Source organism: Rattus rattus, chromosome 2, assembly GCF_011064425.1.
Source record: "Rattus rattus isolate New Zealand chromosome 2, Rrattus_CSIRO_v1, whole genome shotgun sequence".
In the NCBI taxonomy this organism is placed as follows: Eukaryota; Metazoa; Chordata; class Mammalia; order Rodentia; family Muridae; genus Rattus; species Rattus rattus.
The window spans coordinates 42,943,272-42,962,048 of NC_046155.1; the positions used below are offsets into that span (position 1 = coordinate 42,943,272).

General features: G+C 46.5%; 1 protein-coding gene across 3 annotated transcripts in view; it reads left to right on the forward strand.

Annotated features, from left to right (window-relative positions):
- The first annotated feature begins 3,377 nt into the window (after positions 1-3,377).
- The window catches only part of Cnnm1 (cyclin and CBS domain divalent metal cation transport mediator 1), a 58,559-nt gene continuing 43,159 nt past the window's right edge, over positions 3,378-18,777 (forward strand). For 2 of the 3 annotated variants that reach the window (XM_032892012.1, XM_032892013.1), the window contains exon 1: positions 3,381-5,184. In XM_032892012.1, coding sequence (XP_032747903.1) covers positions 3,612-5,184 — 1,573 coding nt within the window. In that variant the 5' untranslated portion in view covers positions 3,381-3,611. Of the gene's footprint in view, positions 5,185-18,777 lie in introns of all 3 variants that reach the window. The other variant, XM_032892014.1, reaches the window with a different exon arrangement.

The window sequence follows — 18,777 nt, forward strand, 5'->3', positions numbered from 1 at the left end:
ACACTCACACACACACACATGCACGCACAATGGAAATAGAAGAGTTTATGCATTTGAAGAATTGTGAAAATATTTTGTTTTATATTTCCTTTTAATACTATTTTAATTTATTCTTTATTTTTTTAACCTTTTATAAACTTATTTTGTAACTTCAAATATGTGGACTATACATATGCCCCCTCTTCTTCCACCAACCTCACCCCATGAGATCCCCACCCCCAGCCTGCTCCCTCTCAAATTCATAGCCTCTTTTTCTTTAGTTATTATTGTTAATAACTATAGTGTTATTGTATTATTAACATAATAATTATATTATTAATAACAAATAAATATATAAGTACAACTTGCTGAGTTTATTTAATATTGCTCATATGTATATGCGTTTAGAGCTAATGGGTAGGGATTGGGTAATTGATCAGGGGGCTCATTCTCCTCTCAACAGACATTGATTTTTCTGTTGCTCTTCATCTAAGGGTAGGGCCCTGTGAGACTTCCCCAATGCACACTGTCATTTTTCATTTAGGTCAGGTTTCATTTAGGCAACCATACTGCTGAGATGTGATGGGTGGGGTGCGGCTTCCCTGTCATACACAGAAAAACACTAGCTGGCAGCCGGCATCTTGGTCCTTTGCCTCTTACAATCTTTCCTTCCCCTCTTCAGTGATGTTCCTTTAGCCTTAGTTAGTCGTATTATAGATGGGCCCCCATGCATTCTGACCTTTGTATACTACTTTTATAAAACTAAAAAAAAATATTAATATTCCTAATAATAAAATCTGTTATCATGTGTTGAGCTCTTACCCTGTACCAAGCACATTGTCCCTTGTAGTCTTCATGAGTGGGAAAAAAATGAGATCATATCTGGGTGATTTTATGACAGTCACATGATTAATGGGTAGTGGAGCCCAAGAAAAGGCTGGAGAGGTGGCTCAACAATTAAGAGCATTTGTTCTTCCAGAGGAAGAGTTCAGTACCCAGCCCCACATGGGGCAGCCCACAACCGTCTATAACTCCGGCTCCAGAAGGTCTGACATTTTCTTCCTGCCCCCACCTACCTGACGTGCACACATACGCACACAGGCAAATGCCCAAATAAAGCCGTGTAAAATCTAAAAACACACATGTGGTCTAAGAGAAAAAGAAAGAAAGAAAGGGTCTGACTGATGGGAGCTGAATAGAACGTGTTTATCAGCAGCTGCTGAGGAGGTTGACCTAGAAAAGGAGACTCCGTTCAATGGCTACAAAGTGACAGCTCAGTGGGAGGAGCGAGCCTGGGAAGCCTGGTGCTCCACTGGGCAGCCAGCTGACTCCAGCTGATATCCAGGACACCTCCAAAGCGCTAAAGGAAGATTCTAAACGAAACGAAACGAAACGCTAAATGAAAATTCTAATTTTCATTTCCACAAAGATGTTCAAGGGGACAGGTGTTGATGGCCTTAATGTGATCATCCCATACCCATACTTGTACCAACCATAAAACCAGAGGCAGACTTTAGCACTCAGGTCCCAAGTTTAATCCTCAGTATCAAAATAAATAAAATAAAAATGAGCCTTAGATGAGCAAACTGTGGGGATATAACTCAGTAAAGTGCTTTCCATGAAGCCTGAGGGCTAGAATTAGATCCCCAGAAATACAAAAGAGAGGGGGGCTCATAGTACTTGCTTGGAATCCCAGTGCTGGGGAAGTGGAACCAGGAGGAATCTAGGGGCTTGCTGACCAGCCGGCCTAGCAGAACTAGACAAACCTATGAGAAACATGGCCTCAAAAGCATAGCAAGATGAATGGTAAACGCACACATATACATGTGCACCCACACAAAGACACACACACACACACACACACACACACACAAATGTGACCAGAATAAACAATTATTCAATTAAATATTGTATGGATCTACGGTATAGTCACCTAAAGAAATGAAAAATGCTACCAAATGCCTAGAGCTTTTTATTAGAACTGCCAAAAAAAAAAAAGGAAATAATTCAATTATTCCTTAACTAATGAACAAACTGTGACTTATCCACTTAATCAATTCTGCTCATCTACAAATGGATGAGCTATTGGCAAGTGCGGCTTGGATGAATGTTAAGTGTACACAGTGAGCAATGGCATCTCCCAAACGCTTTCTGGAAAAGGAGGCTACAGAGGAGAAGGCAGATGATGGAACCACCCACTCCAAGTGCAGGCGTGGTGTGGGGGGTGGAATCCAGGGCCTACTGTGTGCTGGGCAAGAGAGCTCCATCCGCAGTTCAGTCTGGAACTACTTTCTACTGTGATGGGTACGTGAATATACGCCCATTGACATGTATGTATAACACTGCAGAGAGCTGTGGTGCACATGAATAATCCTGGAATCAGGTGTGCAAGGTCATTCTTGGCAATCTAGTGAGCTTGGCCTCTGTGACATGAGACCCAGTCTCAAAACGCAATGGAACTCACATAGCAATATAACCAAAATGGGAATTTTGCTACATACACTTAAGAAACGAGACGTAAAAATAAAGCAATACAAGCAGATGGTGGCTAGAAATAACGCAAGCAAGTCAGTGGGGGAAAAAATCTCCCAGATCTTGATAGGGAAGAGTCAGCTGTGCATTTTCACTATGGTGATGGTGGTTACGCAAATTTAGATAGGACAAAATGATAGGAGTTTTACCCCGCTGTCAGTTTCCTGCTGTTGATGTAAACGGTGGAAGGAACTGAGTGAAAAGCAGAAGTGCTTCTCTGTATTGTTTGGTTTGCAACTTCTTGTTCATCACACATTGAGACTAATCCTGTTCTGTTTCTTGTGCATCCTTCCCATTTGAAACCTGATCTTGGCACACACATGTGCATAAACTTTATTCGTGAATACTTTTAACATAATAGTGTATATTACATCATCATTTTGAACCTTACTATTTTTCTACTGCTGTGATGACTTTTCAGGACTACATATACATTGGATAGTGTACAATCTTTTCCTGGATGCATAGTACTCTACCCCAAAGTGGTCCCATAATGCACTTCGATTTATTGACGAACACTGTTATCTTAACAAGGAATTGCACTTAAATAATCTGGAAATTTTTACAATGTGAAAGATTAACTAGAATTGAGACCAAAAATTTTCACAGGTTTCATAGGACCAACCATCAGAATATCTTTTAATTAGAAGCAAGAACACACGAGAGACAGAGGGGAAACTCTGGGAAATTTCCTGGGTCCACTGGGAAGCAGTGAGCCTGCATTTGGAATTACTGCCAGGAATTTCACCATAAGGGCTGGGAGTGAAATGGGGGAGGTTGAAGAGGAGAAACGACAGATGTAGGAGGCCTTGCTCCACACCCAGCCTCCCCAGGGCTCGGATACACTTAAGTATGGCCAGGCTAGGCACTGTGACCGTGCGTGGCCACCCCCGGCCGCCCGCAGGGACCCCTCCCAGGCGAGTTCCTACCACTCCCACCATCACCTCCCCCACCCCACCCCCGCCTCCAGCCCACGCGCGCAAGGGGAGCACACGTGGTGACCTGCCTGGGGCCGGATTCCGGGCTCCAGCTCCTCCTCCCTCCCCTCCAGCTCGCGCTCGGCTTGCTGCAGTATCACGTGCAACCGCGCCGGGTGCAGGATGGCGGCGGCGGCCGCGGCGGCAGCAGCGCTGGGTGTCAGGCTCCGGGACTGCTGCAGCCGGGGCGCCGTACTCCTCCTCTTCTTCTCCCTGTCCCCTCGGCCCCCGGCCGCCGCTGCCTGGCTGCTAGGTCTGCGACCTGAAGACACTGCCGGAGGCCGCGTGTCGCTGGAGGGGGGCACCCTGCGGGCGGCCGAAGGCACCAGCTTCCTCTTGCGGGTCTACTTCCAGCCTGGGCCGGCGGTCCCCGCCGCGCCGGTGCCCGCACCCTCCCTGGCCCCGGGGGAGAACAGCACGGGCGATTGGGCCCCGCGGCTCGTATTCATCGAGGAGCCCCCCGGCGCCGGCGGCGCGGCGCCCAGCGCGGTCCCCACGCGTCCCCCGGGACCGCAGCGCTGTCGCGAGCAGAGCGACTGGGCGTCGGACGTGGAGGTCCTGGGGCCCCTGCGCCCCGGGGGCGTGGCGGGCTCGGCCCTGGTCCAGGTGCGGGTGCGGGAGCTGCGGAAGGGCGAGGCGGAGCGCGGCGGCGCGGGCGGCGGCGGGAAGCTCTTTTCGCTGTGCGCCTGGGACGGGCGCGCTTGGCACCACCACGGCGCAGCCGGCGGCTTCCTGCTGCGCGTCCGCCCGCGCCTCTACGGCCCGGGTGGGGACCTGCTGCCGCCCGCGTGGCTGCGAGCGCTCGGGGCGCTCCTGCTGTTGGCCCTGTCCGCCCTGTTCAGCGGCCTGCGCCTGAGCCTGCTCTCGCTGGACCCGGTGGAGTTACGGGTGCTGCGGAACAGTGGCTCGGCCGCCGAGCAGGAGCAGGCGCGCCGCGTGCAGGCCGTGCGCGGCAGGGGGACCCATCTGCTCTGCACCCTGCTCCTGGGCCAAGCCGGCGCCAATGCCGCGCTGGCCGGCTGGCTGTACGCCTCGCTGCCACCGGGCGTCGGGGACCCCGGGGAGGACTCCGGCGAGGCGGGGGTTCATTTCCCGTGGCTGCCGGCGCTCGTGTGCACCGGCGCCGTGTTCCTGGGAGCCGAGATCTGTCCGTACTCCGTGTGCTCACGCCACGGGCTGGCCATCGCCTCTCACAGTGTGTGCCTAACCCGGCTCCTCATGGCGGCCGCCTTCCCGGTGTGCTACCCGCTGGGCCGCCTCCTGGACTGGGCTCTGCGCCAGGAGATCAGCACCTTCTACACGAGGGAGAAGCTGCTGGAGACGCTGAGGGCCGCCGATCCTTACAGCGACCTGGTGAAGGAAGAGCTCAACATCATCCAGGGCGCCCTGGAGCTGCGCACCAAGGTGGTAGAGGAGGTGCTGACCCCTCTCGGGGACTGCTTCATGCTGCGCTCCGACGCTGTGCTTGACTTCGCCACTGTATCCGAGATCCTCCGTAGTGGCTACACTCGCATCCCGGTGTACGAGGGCGACCAGAGGCACAATATTGTGGACATCCTGTTCGTCAAAGACTTGGCCTTTGTGGACCCGGACGACTGTACCCCGCTGCTCACAGTCACCCGCTTCTACAACAGGCCCCTGCATTGCGTCTTCAATGATACCCGGCTGGACACAGTACTGGAGGAGTTTAAGAAGGGTGAGCAGTGGTCTTTATCCTTCCCCAGCTCCTATCCCCCTTCAAAGGTAACTGCCTTTTCATAACCATGGGAGGCTTCAGGCACCCACTGATCTATGGAGCTAAAACTCAAGGAAGGTTTACTATTGGCTCCCTGGATGTCTCATGTCTTTCTACCTGGCTGGCAGCTAGCTGACCCTCTTCCACTTTACTTGGCTCACCAGCTAACCCATATTTCTGATCCATTTTCTCCCACCCTAATCCTTCCTGGGGTCTACCAAGTGCGAGGTATTGTGAGACTGAGCCCAGGAGAGCGTTAGGAGTTCGTTGGCATACCTCACTACACACTACAGAGTTCCCTCTACAGAGTCCCAATAGCCTTTGCCTCAAAGTCCTAGAGCTGGAAGCTCCCCATCTCCAAAGAGAATGAACTCTATTGCTGGACAGCTCCAGCTGCTGAAAGTGCCTTCCATACAGGGAGCAGAAACAGAAGTCTCCAGCGTTTCTAGTTCTGCCCCCTTTGAGTGAGGGAGAATAAGCAGCGGGCTCCTTGAGCATGCTTCCCCATTTCTATCTTACTGGCAGCCATTCATCTGACATTAAAAAAAAAAAAAAAATGGCCAGGTTAGGGATTCAAAGTTAGCCAATGCTGTGGAATCTTTGTATTGCCAAGAGTGTTTGCTCATCTCAGTAGGGCAGGTGGCGACTTAGGAAATACTTCTTCAGAGTGAAGACTCCAGAAAACTTGCACCCAGATGAATGGGTTTCTTTCAACACCATCTCCATCTCCCCAGCCCTGCTAACCTCAAGCGTGGTGCTACAGCAAGTTGTATGGCGCTAGACTTCGTGGACAGGGTTTCTCTTTGGATATTACTTTCCGGGCCCGAGTACAAATACCCTGCAGACTTTAGAGCTAGCCAACCCCCTTGGCCTTGTGTTTGTCCTGCCCCTTGTTCACCACACCTGTCCCAGAACTGCCACGTGATTGTTGTTTTTAATCAGATCTGCTTCCAGGGGTCGCCATAGAGAATATTCAAAACACAGTCTCATCTTCCCTGACTTGCTTGCAGTTGGCTGAACTCCAGGCCTCTTCCGCTCTGCTTGGCTCACAGGTTGCCATATTCTGGATTCATTTTCTCTCACTTGTAGTTTGTCCCTGAGACTTACCAAGGCTTACATTTCTGCTGAGAACAACCCCAGTTGGTCTGAGAAAGTGTCTCATTGTCTTGTAGTGCTGGAAGATGTTTTTAAAAAATAATTTTATTTATTCTTTGGTTATTTTATATAATGTATTATGATCATTTTCAACCCCATTCCTCTTCTTAGATTCACTTCATGTACTGATTCTACCAACATCTTGTCATCTTTCCCCCCATATCCACAAGAGTACAGTCAGCCTATCAGGGGCCACACCACAGAAGAAAACGATCCTACCTGCCTCAAAAGCCATCAACGGTCTATAGCTCCTCAGATAAAGGGGGAGACTTATGAACTCCCTCCTCCCTGGGCTTAATTGTTCACTGGCTTGATCTTGTGCCTTCAGCCACAGCAGCTGTGAGTTTATGAATGCCTGTCATGTCCAGGATACATTGTTTCACTCTGATCCTCCTCAAGCCTTGGCTTTTACAATGTTTCTGCCCCATCTTCTGTGCTGCTACATGAACCTTAGGGCAGGTGATGATACAGATTTCTTACTGAGCCCTCAGCTCTGACACTTATTCTCTGTGCTTTGGCCAACTGTAAGCTTCCTCACTAACCACTATCTACTGTACAAAGAACCTTCCCTGATAAGGTCTGAGAGCTATGCTATCCTACGGGTAGAGACACAGACTTAGAGGGCAATCTCATACTAAATCTGTTTAGCAGAATAATGACTGGTGGGTTTTTTTCTCCCCTACCAGGGCCTGTGAGCTCCCCAAGCATGGGTTCTTTACTAGGTATATAGGACCAGGAATATTTCCTCCTGTAAAGTGGGCCTTAAATCCAATCAGAAAGCAGTGTGTTACCCTATAGCAGTCATGCCACTATTGCTGCCATGGGTATCTTACCACAACAAGTCATTATTTCGATTCACCATGTTCACAGCTGTGTAAGACTGTTAATGGCTTCCCCCTACCCCCGCCTCCAGCAACCTACATAGCACCTTCCAATACTCTGAAAGTAACTACAAGGAAGCCTCCTAGTTGATACCAATGTGATTCCCTCCATAACTTATGAGCAAAGTATATGGTGTCTTCAGCAATAGGGTCTTACCATAAAATTTTAGTGAACAGTCAGAGCAATGGCAGTAGTCTGTCATGTTTGGGAGGGTTCTCCAGGATATCTCTGAACAACCACTCAAGAGGTGGTATCCCAGGAGGTATACTAGAATTTTTGACAGCCTCTGACCAAAAGACTTTTGAGGAGACTCTATGATTCCTTTCGTTCATCTCTTCGTATCTCTTGATACACAGTTGTAGGTATCAGTGGAAGCAAGACTGCCTTCAGGAAGTTAACAGCCTATGCTGTATACAAGGTTAATAAGAAAAGTCTTTAGAAGCAAACTTTGTGTTCCAGGAAATTGTTCAAAATAGTTGATATTGATTTGAAATGAATCCATAAGCAGAATTTCCAAATCTGGTCTGAAACAAGCTTTTTCATATTCTATTAATAGTCTGTTATTAGGTAGATCATTAAAGAGAAGTAGGTCGTGATAACAAGCACTAGGCCGACAGTGATATTTCTGTGTCTTCTCGGCGCCTAGCCACTTCCTCAGAGCGCCATCCTTCTGAGTCACACGGGAGCTCATTAGCAATTCAGAATTCCATGCCCTGCTCTAAATCTCCTAGATGAAAATCTGCATTTTTAACAAGCCCTCGGGTGACTTGAGTTTATATTAGAGTTGGAAAAGAATCCAACACCCTCAGAGAACCCTTGTTAACACTTCTTGGAAGACCTACTTTGGGTGGGAGACAAGGAATCATTAACAAGGAGGTTATATCAGGCTCTGAGCCCTAGAACAGTGGCCAATTTCTATGACTTATGCGTACACCACATGTCAGGAGAAGCAAGCCAAGTTAAACTGCTTTTCTTTATATTTAAAAATAACTTTCAAGCTAGTCTTTAATAGCTCCTCCATTTCCCTCACGTCCTCGAATCTCAAGTAACTTAACCATCTGAACAAATCCCTTAGGAGGCAAAAGAGGGGAATGATTATCTTATTAGGAGCAACCGTTGCCATTAATTGAGTGACAATTCTGCCAGGCACCATGCCAAGCCTTTTTTTATACCCAGAACAGCCCTCCTGGGTAGGTATTATGAACTCCATTTTGTAGGTAAAACAACTAAAGCTTAGATCGATAGCTTTCGACTTACTCAACTTTCCATAGGTGCTAACTGGTTGAACTGTGATTGAACCAGGTAAGTCCGCAGAGGCCCAAAGCCTGTTTGTCTGCTACTCTGACTCCTGCTGCTCTAACCTTGCTCCTCCAACCTGGAATTTCTGCTGCCTACTATGGTGGTGAAAACTGGACCTTTTTTCCTGACTTGCTGCCCATGGCTTTCTTCCCTTTGGGTTGCAAACGCAGTTTAATCATTGTAACAACCACTAACAGATATATTCCACTGTAGGATTCTACCCACCTTCCCTTATCTGATTCTGCAGTTACAAGGACTGACCCTAAGGGCCAGTCCTAGATCACCGATGAACCTGTATAACCTAGAGTCTAATGCAGATCACATGACCCAAAGCTCTTGGTCTGTGTAGGGTACTGTCCTTGCACTTCTCAGCTCCCTCCACTGTGCCAGGTTAGAAACTTCTCCTTTACTACCCATCCTTCTCGTATTAATCTTTTTGTTTGGTTGGGTTTTGTTTTGGTTTTTGGGGTTTTTTTTATTTTTTTTTCATTTATTCACTTTATATCCTGCTCACTGCTCCCTCCCATAATCCTTCCCCCATGCCCCCCACCTCTTCTCCTCTGAGAGGGTGGAGTCCCCAGGTGTCTACCCACCCTGTCACTTAAAGTCTCTGAGAGGCTGGGCACTCCCTCTCCCACTGAGGCCAGACAACACAGCCCAGCTAGTAGAACACATCCCACACACAGGCAACAGCTTTAGGGATAACCCCCATTCCAGTTGTTCAGGACCCACACGAAGACCAAGTGCACATCTGCTTATGTGAAGGGAGGCCTGGGTCCAGCGCATGTATGCTCTTTGGTTGGTGGTTTAGACTCTGAGAGCCCCAAGCGTCCAAGTTAGTTGACTGTGTTGGTCTTCCTGTGGAGTTCTATCCCCTTTGGGGCTGCAATCCTTCCTCCTCTTCTTCTGTAAGAGTCCCCAAGCTCCATCCACTGCTTGGCTGTGGGTGTCTGTATCCGTCTGAGTCAACTGCTGTGTGGAACCTCTCAAAGGACAACATGCATAGTAGAGCATAGACAACATGCATAGTCTGCATGCATAGTAGAGTATCGTTAACAGTGTCAGGGATCTGTGTTTGCCCTGGGATGGACATCAAATTGGTTCAATTGTTAGTTTGTCATTCCTTCAATCTCTGTTCCATCCCCCGTGCTGGTAGGATAAATTTGGGTTGAAAGTTTTGTGGGTGGGTTGGTGTCTCTATTGCTCCACTGGGGCTCCTGCTTGGCTACAGGAGGTGGCCTCTTTCGGTTCCATATCCCCAGTGAAATGAGTCACAGCTAATTGTCACCCCCATTGATTCTTGGGCACCTCCTTTACCAAGGTTTCTGTCTCCTCCTGGAGATAATCCTAACCTCGCCCCGCATCAGTTGCAGATTTCCATTCATTTTCATGGCCATCTAGCCATCTCTCCTGCCCTTCCCCACAACTGATCCTGAGCCCTTGGTTCCCCTCTCCACTCTCTCACACCTTGCCCCCTCCTTCCATCTGCCTCTTATGACTATGTTATTCCCCTTCTAAGTGAGATTCCAGATCAAGGTTCCTGCTAGCTCAGTTCCTAGTTCAGACTCTCTTCCTGGCTTGCCTTGGGCCGCCTCTTTCTTTCTGTGTTCCCACGTGACCTGTCCTTGGTGCATGTGAAGAGAGAGCAAGAGAACAATGGTCTCTCCTCAGGAAAATACCAGTTATCAATATTGCATCCAGACCCTTGAACCTACATGATTTATCCCACTATTTCTTCCATGTAGATTATTCATTGTTTCATTCAACAAGTAATTACTTTGTCCCCAGGGTGTAGACACAGTGGCTAATACCGACTGCCAGTGTGACTCCTTCTCTGTATGGAAACTTCCGTCCAATCAAAGAGATGGACATTAAGGAAATGAGGTGGAGCTCAAGAGCAGAAGTGTGGTGCCAGATACTAGCTTGGTACTGGTCCTGACCAAATCGCTCACCTCTGTCGATCTCATTAGATATGTAACAGAGATAATAGTATTTATTCATAGGCTGTTGGTAAGACCATGGCATGGCTATGCTGACTTTGCACCTGTCACAGGTGCTACGTGTTAGCTGTGGTTAGCTATTACTCCTTTGTGAAAATGTCTCCTAAGAAGTTATCCTTCTTCAAACCATTTTGTCCCTACAGTCTGTCCTCTCTAGTGTCAGAGAAATAATCTCCAGGTTTTAAATCCTCTGTTAAAACCCAAAGGGGGCGGAGTCTAAGCAGTGATGGGGCCGCGGGTGCCCTGGTGACTGCTGTCTGACCACATTTACAGCCTCAGCATCCCTGCTCTCTGCCAGAGCTTTAGGTGCCCACAGCAGTGCAGGGCTGTGCCTCATCTGCCCCCTTTCTCACACTGTAGGAGAACAGAATGGGCTGCACGTTCACATCCTGACTGTCCAGTGCCAACCCCCTCCTTAGTGCTCAGGTTAGGGGACACCCTGTCTAGAAGGATCTCTTGTAAAGCTCTGTTGTGTCCAAACTCGTTAGGTGAATGTGCATGTTTGTGTGCGTGTTTAACATGAGAGGAAAAAATGGGGTATCAAAAACACCGCCCACTTGATTTTGAGGACAGTATCTCTCACTAGTCTGGAGTTTGCCCACTAAACTAAGGTTGCTGACCAGTGAGCCCTGAGGATCCACCTCCTCTGCCTCTGCCTCTGCCCCTGCCCCTGCCCCTGCCCCTGCCCCTGCCCCTGCCCCTGCCTCCCCAGCACTGGGATTTCAAGTGTGAGCCACCATACTTAGCTTTTTATGTGGGCCTAGCTATTAAAATAGATACTCGGAGTAGAATTGAGTAAGGTTATCCTGCTTACAAGGCAAGCATTTTACCAACTGAGCTACCTCCCCAGTTCATCAATGCATGATACGAAGTAATAATCTTCCTGTGTTGGCCTTGAGAGTTCTGGGGTTATAGGCATTCACCACCATGTCTTGCTCAGTACATCATAAATGTTTTTTGAAAGGGTGAATGGATTACCAAGGATCTTATAGAATGTAATAGGTGAGTTCTGCAGAGCTCTAGTAAGCAAATCTTCAGTTGTCTTTAACCTAATAGCTTTGGATATAGGACAGGACATATTGAACCTTAAACAGTAGAGGAAAGATGCTACCTATATTGTTTACCTCTCTGTTTAGAAACAACTGTTACAATTGTTTTTAATATTCAAAATGCTGTTCTAAAACAAGGTGATGCAAACCTGCAGTCACTCAGAAGTAGAGGCGGAAGGGCCCCCAGTTCGAGGCCAGTCTACACTACACAGACCAAGTATAGGAAGTAGAAAATCTACTCCCAGAAGCCAAGAACCTAAGGCCAAGAATAATATTCCTCTTTGCCAGCTAGGGAGCAGGCTAACCCATCTTTCCCCATAACTTCCAATGACATCACAGTTCATGAGTCATAGCTCAGTACATATGTGTAAGACAAAACTATTACAAAAACCTATACAAAAACCATTATGATAAAATGCTATAATAGAAATGTAAAGATGCAATAGAAACACAGAGGTCAGAGCAACTGATTAAATGACATATTTTGCTTCCATATAAATCGTACTGAAGTTTATAGATTTCTATACTTTATATAGAAAAATTTAGAAATAACACAACAGAAAAAAAAGAAGTGTGAAAAACATATGAAAAGAATCCCATTGTCATGAAATAACCTTTTTAAAGGTTTACTTCTATGTGTATGTGTTTTTGCCCGCTTGTCTGTGTGTGCACAGTGTGTGTGCAGATACCCAGGGAGGCCAGAAGAAGGCATCAGATAACCTAGAACAGGCAGATATGAGCAAGCCAATATGGATGCTAGGAATGGTACACAGGTCCTCTGCAAAAGCACATACTCTTAAATGCTGAGCCATCTCCCCTGCCTCTCATGAAATAATTCTTACTAGTATTTTAAATGCGTAACTGCACATAAGCACCACCTTACATTTTTGGGGAAAAAGGGGGGGGAGAAACGGGATCCTGCTCTCATCTACAAATCTAATGCTCTACGTGGCTGTCTCACGTATTATTTTTTACTACAGTGTTCACTTTGAGGTTTATTTTACTTAGCATAGAGTTTACTCCCTAGGAGATGTTTTAAGAGAAAACTAACCCTGTGTAGTCACAGAGGAGGCATGAAACTATTCTGACGTCAGAGCCCCATGGGCTTTAGAGTGTTGATGGTTAACTCTCTTAAAGGATGCATTGCCAAATAGTAGTGTGCTCTTTGCAACTCTACCCACCTATGCTAGTTACTCCACCTGCAGACTAGCATGGCTATAAAAATAGCCTACTGCTGTGTTCGTGTATTGAGGCACAGTCTTGACTCATCCATTGATTCATTTAAACATTTTAGTTGAACCCTGAAACCTGGGAATACAGTGGTGTCAGTCCACCATGGGACAGCAAGGTGTGCCCTTTTCAATCCTGGGTCTTTTTTTTTTTTTTTTTTTTCCGGAGCTGGGGACCAACTTAGGCCTTGCGCTTGCTAGGCAAGCGCTCATGCTGAGCTAAATCTCCAACCCCAATCCTGGGTCTTCTTGCAAGGGATCTTTACCTAAAGGATTTCCATCCATCAAGGAAATGCCCCTGCCTCACTTACAGATCGTAATCTTTTCACTGGTGAATAATCGAAAAGTCAGTGTTTTATCTCGTACCCCAAATTCTGAGGTGAGATTTTTTTTTCAGTAGGAAGAATTAACTTTTCATTGGTTAATTCTGATAGAGGCTGCCTGTCAAAACACCAAGGCTTTGGTTGGTGACACTGAGATACAATATTGAAGTATGCTGGTTAAAATTAAAGGCAAGATGTTATTAAATGTGTTAAGTATTGCTAAGTAATTAGTGAGGTTTGGAACGAGCTGTGAATCTTTGAATCACCAGAGCAAGCAGTAGACAAAGCAGGGTCTGTCACACACAGGGAGAAAAAGAAAGGGAAACAAGAAAAATGAAAATAACTATACACGATGACAAAATTGTAGGCTTATTTTTCTTTTTTTAGCATTTTTCGGTGCAGTCGTTGTAATGTTTCCCTGCGGTATTCTCTCTGCCTATCCCACCCCTCAGCCCAGTCTGGCAAGAGAAGTAGAAAACAATACAACCCGGGCCAAAAGGAGCACTGAGGAACCCGAAGGAGAGTCTAATTCCTAGTGTTTTCCCTTTTTAGATTTAGCCTTCATTTCTAGGCCATCCAGTCCTCATTGTCACTCTGTCTTTATATCTAGTCTAAATCCCACAGGCTGCAGTGAAATTCCATTTCTTCTTTTTATCATCTCTCCGGAGTTCTCTCTTATTCAAAAGATACTGTGGACTGAAGCTTACCCCAGTTCCATGTTTTAACCTCCCCAGATACATGTGGCCTGCTCCTAGCTTCTTTCGAGCCTTTGGGTTTCTCAAAGGAGGTTCTGTGGGCTTTCCTGGTATTCTCCAAAGCTGGCTTACCTCTAGGCACACTCTTAGGAACCCAAAATCTTCATCCTTCTTATTCCCTGATCCATGTTCCATACCAAACCGAGATTCTCTTTTTCCCCCATTCTTTGCAGCCTACCTTCCATGTATTGATGGGGCTCTGTTCTGCACGGGGATATAGTAACAGGTAAACACCACTGTGGGCTGTCCAGTCTGCAGTTAAGCAGAGAGAACAACACTAGCTGACAAATTATTACAGAATGGGATTGTATTTGAACACACTCAGCTGGTTTGTGGGTCAAAGTAGACTCCTTAGTCCCCAGATATTTGAGCTAAACCCTAAAGAACATGAAAAGTTTCTCCAAACAAAAGGTTCCCAAAAGGTGGCGGTAAACGTGTAGAGGGAAAGCAGGTAGCAACATCCAAGGTTCCCTCTGGGCTGTGTTCCACTCGTTAGGGAAACCAACCAACTTCCCTTCGGCTTCCCTGTGGCTATCACCACTGCAGTTCAGGTCAGCACTGTTCCCTACAGCACTGGAGCCAGGGCCGACAGACGCAGACGGAATGTGGAAACACAAAGGGAGAAAGGGCCTTCGTTCAAAGGATGGTAAGAGACAGCCTGGGGTACAGGCAAGGGCGTCTGTGGGTGAAGAGAGGAAGGAACAGTAAGTCCTTGGGTGATCTGAGAAAGTGCAATTTTTGCTTGGCCTTGAAAGGACTGTGATCAGCGATTAGGAAAGAAAAGGCCATTCTAGCTGAGGCAGGAGTTTAAGCTAGAAAAAGAAAGGCAGAACAGAGACAGCCATGCATCTTCATGTGCTAAAGCAATTCTCCTATGCCTGAGTCTCTTCTACCAAAATCAGAAACTCGGGAAAGTGAAGTATTAGTTCCCGTGCATGCTAAAAAAGCATGTCTTATCATTTTGATGGTGATAGTTCTAAAACAGCTTGTACCCACTCTTGCCTCTCCTAACGAAGCTAATATAACTTTGTCTTTTTCTCATTGACGCAGGAGCACGGTCATGAGAATGTAGTTACTTTATGCTGCATTAGAACCAGCTCTTTTACTCTTTACAGTTCTCTCTGTCCTCTGATGGTCATCTGTTAGTTCTCTTTGAGTCCATCTCAGGCAAACCCTCCCCCACCATGCTCCTGGCAGAACGACCCTTGCTCTATCCAGCATTTCACGGCTCCCGTTCAGCCGAAAACCCAAGTAAACGTGTGTTATGAAACCATCTGTCTCGGATGCAACAAGCTTTGATAAATGCTGGTTAAGTGGGTGATGGGTTTGACTTGGATCGGGAGCCTCATGCTCAGGTGGATGGAGAGACCTGGGTAGTCCCTTCTGGAGCCGGATTCCAAGCTATGCAGAGTCAGATCTGCTCAGAAAGAGCCTCTACTCGCTCTTTATGTCGTGTTGCTTAGCAAGCCAAGTTGCCAACTGGCTTTGATTCTAGTGACTAACAACTGTTTTTTCATGCCCTGGTGATGTTAGTTACCATGGTACTCTGGATGACACAGTTGGCTTTTTTATAATTGCCTTTTAGTGGCTCAACAGATTTTTGTTTTCTTTTTTTAGTGATAAAGATGTCGCTTATTATTTCTGTAGAACAAGATGGTGACCTCAAAAGGTGGCTGCAGTTCCTTGATTTTTAATCAGGGGGAAAAGAAGAGTGTTGTTTCTTCAGTTCAGTGTGCTTGATGTAGGATTAATGGGGCAAATGTCTTTGTGTTCTCTTCTGGATTTGTTAGATGGCGAATGTATAGAAATGATAAGAACCCCGTAGCCTATTGTACAGTAGCTCTTCCTTCCCGTGGGATGCTAGAGTATTAAGCTATAAACAGTAGGGGCACAGAGCTCTTTGTTAACACAAAGGCTGTAACCGTTGGCACAATTAAACCTCTAGGGTCGATAAGATGGCTTAGCATGTAAAAGGTGCTTGCCACCAAACCTGATGAGCCAGGCTCCTCCCCCTGAGTAGATCCCTAAGATCCACATGGTGGAAGACGAGAGTTAGTTCCTGCAAGTTGTCCTTTGACTTCCGTACCAGCGTATGCACCATGGCGCGTGCACACCCAGGTGCCTCCCTCCCCGAGTCCATCGGCTAATCATCAATAAAAGGCATTCTTAAATACATATAATCCAAAAAGAGGCACCCTGCAAAATCAAACTGCTCTTGCAGCCTGCATTTATTTAGACTTATAACAGTATTTAGAAAAAACGTTTAGAAAAAGAACTTTGATCCCAACTTTTAATTTTTAAACTATTTGGGTTTTTTTTTGAGTCTGGGTTTCATTGTGTTGACCAGGTTGACCTTCAACTCCAAATCTCCCTGCCTGGCCTCCTAAGGGCTAGAATTTGCAGGCATTACCACCATGCTCCCCCCTCCCAACCTTTAGTATTAAGATAGCAAAAACCAGATGCCTTGGGAGAGAAATAGCAACGATAATCCCTCTTAGTTGCAAAGCCTTTACATTTGTAAAAATCTTTTCAAAACAGAAGCTTGGTTTTGCTTACTATGACTAAGGAGGTCAGCATTTTTAAAAATTCTTTATTAAATGAGTGAGGCATGTGGTACCTGCCAACCAAGTGTCAAGGATTAGGTTTAGGGTTCCTCCGGGCCAGTGTTTCTCATACTCAAATTCAAATAAGAACCACCTACGGGTCTTAGTGAAATGCAGATTCTGACTGGAGAACTGGGGTGGGCTCTGAGCTTTGGAAGCTCCAAACCAGTTTCCAGGTGCTGCCAGTCTTCTGGCCAAGGACCCACACACTGAGTAGCAAGTGTCAAGACCACTGGTCCTCAGACTTTGTGTAAGAATCTTGTGCAGAGTTCATCCTTTTAGAATGTCTGACTCCCAGCTCACCCCCAGGATCCTGATTCTGCGCCTCAGAAGTGGGGTCCCAGGTCATGTTCCTGCTGTCGCTCAGTCAGGGAGCGCTGTCCGCCCAAAGAATGAAAGATGCTTCAGGGATGGCAGAAGGTGCGTACCGGGAGACTGCATTTTACAAAGTGGAGGTCGTGAATGCAGGGCTTCTGATCTCCTTTGTTCTCTGTTACCAAGCAATATGCTCTCCTCCTAGCGTCTATTTTCAGTGCTGGAAACAATCACTTTACCAAAGGGCTGTGGCTATTTTTGAAACAATGAGGAATCAAGTCAATTATTGGCTGTTTTCTCACAGCGGAGGACGTAATCTAACAAGGTCCGTGAAAGCTCTCTGAGGGCCACACCTAAACCGTATATAGCACAGTACCTCACGTTGTTCAAGCCCTTGAAGGACGTGTCAGCTTCTTCCAATACAAACGCATAACGTAACCGTTTCTTTAATTACCCAACTTTCCATCTCTTTCAAGCAAGACTTCCAGCCTCAGCGATGTTGAATTCTGGGGCAGCCATCTTGTACATCATAGGATTAGCCTCATCCTTGGTTTCTGCTCACTAAACATGAACTCCGAGTTGTAACAGTCAATTCAACTCCAGGAATTGCCAGATGTTATTCAGGGGTAGGGAATAGGCAAAACCTCCCCCCGTTGATAACCAGTCTTTCAATTGTTGTCTTAATATATAGTTAACCATCGAAGTGATCTGCCTTGGACTTTGGAGGGTGATGCCAGGTGGTGATAGGAACTTATACAAAGAATCAGCAATGCCCAGCACTAGGAACGCACCTTGAGTCCTGAGTAACAAGACTACCTGACTTACAGTAGAGCGGAAGTTAATTAACCTCCGACGTATCAAGAGCCTAATAGTGTAACATGGTCAAACCTCTCTCAGAAGTGATTGGTACAAAGGCCACAAAAGATGCCTTCCTACGCCCAGCTTTAACATCCACCAACAATTTCGTCAACAGAAACATTATAGCTACCCGATACTGTCCTGTAAGAGAATGCAGTACTTAGCTTTTGACTACGGCCATTCTTTGTAAATTCAGAAAGATCTTCTCCTTCCTGTGAAGACCTAGCATCTTAAACTAGATGCGCTGAAAGGGCCTATGGTTTGATAGACATCTCAATATTTCCCCCCTTCTTCATAGGTGTCAGACAATAACTATGGTGACACAAATCCTCCCTTTAAATTGTGTTTTAGCCTGTATTGAAATAACCTATAAAACTTAGACTCAGAGAGTCTGGGATAGTACCTGATAACTTATTTCCAGCTAGTTCAGTGACACTGCTACTGCTGCTCCTGGAACCAAACTTTGAACATTGATGTCACGACTCTACCCCAAACCAGTCGTGAGTGTGAGCAGCGTTGGAGTTAGGATAAGCCATTGAGTTAGGTGAAGAGGCTCAAAGCATTCAGAGAGAAGGGATCTTTCCTGTAGTACTATTTAATAGAGAGAAGATCGATCACCATAAATCCCACTCAATCCTACAGAAATGTGACTTTACCTTCTCCAGATTCATTAAGGTTTATGTGTTTGGCTTCAATAAAACCACCCTGCTGGTGTGCTGCAGGCAAGGGTCAGGATGTAGGTACCTGTTCTCTACTCTGTGTCTTATTGGGATGTGGGCAGCATTGGACCTAGAGCTTATAAACGAGAGAGAGAGGCAAACAAATCTCTGGTTAAAGAGCCCAGAGCTTCTAGAAATCAAGAAAAAAACAAGGCCAGTGAGCTTAAGCCATCAGGGTAGGGGTAGACTGCTCTTCCAAAGGTCCTGAGTTCAAATCCCAGGACCATTGTCTAGGTACCAGATTTATACCAGACATCAGAGATGGTATGGTTACCAGTTTAGAAGTAGGATACAAGTGAACCCAGAGTAAAATATATTTTCTTATATTTCAGAGACAAATATATACTTCATTTTTTAAAAGTCCATT